This window comes from Alligator sinensis, unplaced genomic scaffold (genome assembly GCF_000455745.1).
Source record: "Alligator sinensis unplaced genomic scaffold, ASM45574v1 scaffold690_1, whole genome shotgun sequence".
Classification (NCBI taxonomy): Eukaryota; Metazoa; Chordata; order Crocodylia; family Alligatoridae; genus Alligator; species Alligator sinensis.
The window spans coordinates 1,216,495-1,221,034 of NW_005842372.1; the positions used below are offsets into that span (position 1 = coordinate 1,216,495).

Sequence of the window (4,540 nt, forward strand, 5' to 3'; positions counted from 1 at the left end):
TGGGGGGGATAGGTGTGGGGGTGTGGGGGTATGGGGTGAGGAAGCATGTGGGGGGGTGTGGATATGTGGGGTGTCCATGGATATGGAGTTTGTGGGGATCTGTGTGTGGGGGCAGGGTGGTTGGAGTGTGTGAAGAGGTGTGGATGTGTGGGTCTATGTGTATGGCAGTGCAAAGGGGGGTATGGGTGCATGTGTTTAGGGGGATGTGCATGTGGGACTTACCTTACGTGCATGTACACACAAACACACACACGCGCGCGCATGCGCACATGCATGCATGCACGCACTCTGTCCCTCCCTCATTACTCTCTCTGTCTCTCTCTCCCCCTCCATCATTGCAGAGGCATGCACACACACATACACACACTCCTCCCACTCTTGGCCTTTGGGTACCGGCATGGGCCCTATGGTCCCACAGTCCAGCGATGAAGCCAGAAGCCATGTGGTTCTGGAGTGACTGGTGAGCCAGCAGGAAAGTTGGGAAACGGCAGCTACAGGTGGCAGGAGTGGCAGCAAGTGGGCATGCAGGAACACAGCGACAAGCTGTGTGGGAGCACAGGACCCATACTGGTGTCCCGGGGCCAGCACCAGCAGGTCCCAGAATGGGGTAGCAGAAGCACGGGGCTGAGCGGGTAGGGCTTTATGGAGCCAGGCTGGCTGCCCTTTCTCCCTACTGGCACAACCTGGCCCAGCTCCATAGAGCCCCTGCCAGCCCGGGCTCTGCACTCCTGCTGCCCTGCTCTGGACCCTGCTGGTGCTGGCCCCAGGACACCAGCACGGGCCCCATGCTCCCACCCAACTGTCTGCGCTCCTGCATGCCCACTCACTCCCACTCTCCATCGCCTGCCACCACTTTCACTGTTTTACTGCCCGCTGCCATGGCAGTCCAGCACCACATGGTTCCTGGCTGCATGGCAGCGACCGCGGGACTCAGCAGGAGCCAGCCTGGCCCCAAGGACTGGGGCAATCACCCACAGTCCTCCCCTCCCTCATTATCTGTGTTGCCCTCTCAGGCAGAGGGAGGTGGGAACAGTCCCAGGCCAGAAGCCTCTGGTAGGCAGAGGCTTCTAGTTGTGGGGGCCAGGCCTGACAGGCCTTGCTGCTAGGCCCTGCCTCTGGCTTCCCCTGGGTCCTACTGCCCCTGGCTCCCGTCATCTTTCACAGGCAGCCAGGAGCAGATAAATATTAATTTTCTAAATTTTTTAGGGACTCTGCGGGCCTGATAGAATGGCCTGGTGGGCCGAATCCAGCCCACAGGACATATTTTGCTGACCCCTGAACTAACAGATTAATTAGAAAACCTGAATGTGGCTAAAAGAATATCATTTCTCAGGATTAAACAGTCAAGTTCTAACTGATAAGCTATACATGTGTGATCTTTCAGACAACTAAGTAGTTTAACTTAGGGCTGTTTTTTGTAGTTGCAAAATTATTTTATAGGGGCCATTCTTAGGTAACTTCTGCAGGAACACTGCACACGTACATAAAGAGCATGTTTACACATGATGCTATGTTGCTATGGTGACAGTGTCAATGGGCAAAACCTGTGACCCTGCAGCTATGTCACCATAGCAACATGTCCCCCCCATTATAGTGCATCACCATATGCAATGTAGTGCCTAAAAATAACCATGTGCAGTGTGCACAGTGCAATACAGGCTATTACTATGCCATTGTTTAGTACTTCCAAAAGGAAGTACTAAAGGATGGTGCAGTAACAATGGCACCGCAAATGTTATAAAAACAAAAATGTAATCAATGCTTTGACAACAGAGTAAGGTACAACAAAAGGAACAGAGTCCTTACCTGTGCACAGGCTGCCACAAGGCCCTCTTGAAAATTCCTGTGAAAATCTCCCGGGGTCAATCGTCCCTCAGTCACAGCTTCAACTGGGGACCTGCATTCCCCACTCTCCCTGCAGGGAGCCTCCTCTACCAGCCACTGCCTCCAGAACATTCCACATTGCCTCCCCCACCTCCCATCTTCAGGGGTGCAAGAGAATACTTTTGAGTGTTGCTGCCTGTGGACCCGTGACAGTGGTGTTCTGCCTCTCTGCTCCCCTTTGAAAATCCTCCTCAAAAGCTGTTGGACACATTCTTGGGATTAAACTTTATAGAGTAAAAAACCATTTGCTCCAAAAATCACAAATGTGGGGTTCAGTGTTCAAACAAAAATCTCATTCATTGAGTCAATGGGATTTAGGCTCTTAAATAATGTACACACATTTGAAAATTTTACCCTCAATCTGAAAACACTAAAACTAATTGAAGTGTTAATGGGCGTTTGTAGATAACACAACATTTAGTCCTTGTTAATTAACTGCGCCTTTAAAATTCTAGCCTGGATTACTTTGGTGCGCCGTGTTTGTGTTTGAACGACATGGTTTTTCAAGCGACGTAAGTCCCATGTGTCATTCCCTGCAGATTCCAGCAGGGGGAGCCAAATACCAATCTACGCCCTCCCCACCCCCAATGTCTTTCTTAATGAATTACAGCAGGAAGCACATGTTAAGCGGCCTCCACAGTTCCTGCCTCCAGCCCCACCCCACCAGTAGTCTCCTGCTAAGTTCTCCCCACCCTGCAGTTGGGCACGTTCACCCCAAAACCCTGCCATTTGCACCCCCCTAAGCTCGCAGCTGGGCACATTCACCCGAAAACAACCCTGCCACTTGCACCCTTCCATCCACGGGGTGAGACAGACAGGCACAGATGTAAATTGTAAAAGAATTTATTGTAATCTAACCAAAAGAAAGAACAAAACACTGCTATTCTATGCTCCCAAGCAATCCCACACTTGCGCCGCCTCTCCCAACCAGCCTCTCCTGAGGATGTCTCCTCGGTCCCTGTACTGCTTGCAAAATCCACCTGGGAAGCCACCAGACACTTTGCAAAGTCTCCTACAGAGGCTGATGCCTGGCCAGTCTGCTCTGCCTCTGGGGCTTGCATCTGACTGTCCTGCACAGACCCCTGAACTTTGGCACAAAACCCAGAAACTTTGCGCACACACAGCTTCCTGCCACTTTTCCCGCCTTCTTTTCACACTCTTTTCCACCCTGGCACCAAACTGTCTGGGTTTTTTCACATCAAAATGAGGCCGGGTGAGGGGGTGGAACCTGCCCCGTTCAAGGCCTGTAAATTTCGGGAACAGTAGTCACACTGCAAGTTCGTAGTATCGACAAGATAGGGGAGGCGCATGAAACATGGCTAAACACCAGACGCAGAAAAAATGGGAATACAGCATTCGACAAGACTGCAGGCCACAGAACTGGGGTGCAGGAAATCTTCAAGTCCCTGGATGAGTGCAGCTTTGTGATATGTGACTTGAAAGAAAGCGGCACCATTATGTATTCATTGGTAAGTGAGGGTGGAGGGGGTCGATTGTTTACTTCAACTTTCTTGTAAAACCGGTTTGTTGGAATGTTTTATTTGTAGCTGGTACATGTTGGTTTTCAGTAAAAAATCCTATCCTGTTTTTCTGTGCTTTCATGGTAGCTCTATAGTGGCTGCTCCTGGAAGAGAAAGAGGCCATTTCCTTCAGCATTCTCTAAACTATATGCCGTAGTATGTATTACTTACATTATACTTTTGTTATATAGAGTTCTCCAGTAGCACGGAGAAGCGGGCAGGGGTACTTGAGAAGCGGCGTGCCACCACCAACTCAGCCCACCCCTCCCCTCCCTGACATGACCTTCATGGTGGGGGGACACAACCCCGAAGTGGCAGGGGGAGGCAGGGAGCAGTCCTGGCCCCGGCCTGAAAGGGAGGGGGGAAATGGCCCCGGCCCAAAGTGGTGGGGGAAGGGAGAGAGAGAACGGACCCAGCCCTGGCCTGAAGCGGCGGTGGAGGTGGGGACCGGTCCAGGCCCCAGCCCAAAGGAAAAGGGAGAAATGGACCAGAGCCAGAGGGAGCAGGAGAAAGCAGCAGGGAGAGGCAGGGGTGAGGGGAGGCAGGGACTGACCCAGGCCCCACCTGAAGTGGTGGGAGGAAGTGGGGAGTGGCCCAGGCCCCAGCCCAAAGAGAAGTAAGGAAACAGCCCAGGCCCTGGCCCCAGCCCAAAGCAGGGCGGGGGGGAGGCCAGACTCAGGCCTCTGTTGTCCCCGCCCACCCCCCCCCATCATTCTTGATGGGCAATTTCTTTGTATATGTTAACATATTATACCATATTATATTATTGTGCTATGATTCCCTCCCTTTGATTTTTAGGTACCATTCCCTTCCTAGCTGGATGCTGTTCCCAATGCAGCAAGAGAAGATGAAGAAGCGGAAGAGCCTGAGAGACACTTCGTTCAGCATTCTCTGAAACAGTATGCTATTGCATAGTATAGCATGTTTATACTTATAGTAGACTTTTATTACATAGACTCATATATAGACGTATATTGTATATACCCTGATGTCTGTAGACTTATACTATATAGACTGTATATTGTAGACATATACTATATAGACTTATAATAAATATAAGTTATTAAAAGTAGAATATAATTATAATATAATAATCATACACACACATACACACTTATATGTACATTTAGGGAAAG

At 50.5% G+C, this 4,540-nt stretch overlaps 1 protein-coding gene across 3 annotated transcripts in view; it reads left to right on the forward strand.

Annotated features, from left to right (window-relative positions):
- Positions 1 to 4,540, forward strand: part of ASIP (agouti signaling protein) — a 60,585-nt gene that overhangs the window by 49,637 nt on the left and 6,408 nt on the right. The window contains exons 4-5 of one of the 3 annotated variants that reach the window (XM_025210749.1): positions 3,492 to 3,560; positions 4,203 to 4,383. The exons of the other annotated variants lie outside the window; for them this stretch is intronic. Coding sequence (XP_025066534.1) covers positions 3,492 to 3,560; positions 4,203 to 4,220 — 87 coding nt within the window. The 3' untranslated portion in view covers positions 4,221 to 4,383. Of the gene's footprint in view, positions 1 to 3,491; positions 3,561 to 4,202; positions 4,384 to 4,540 lie in introns of those variants that run through there. 3 annotated transcript variants of the gene reach the window in all.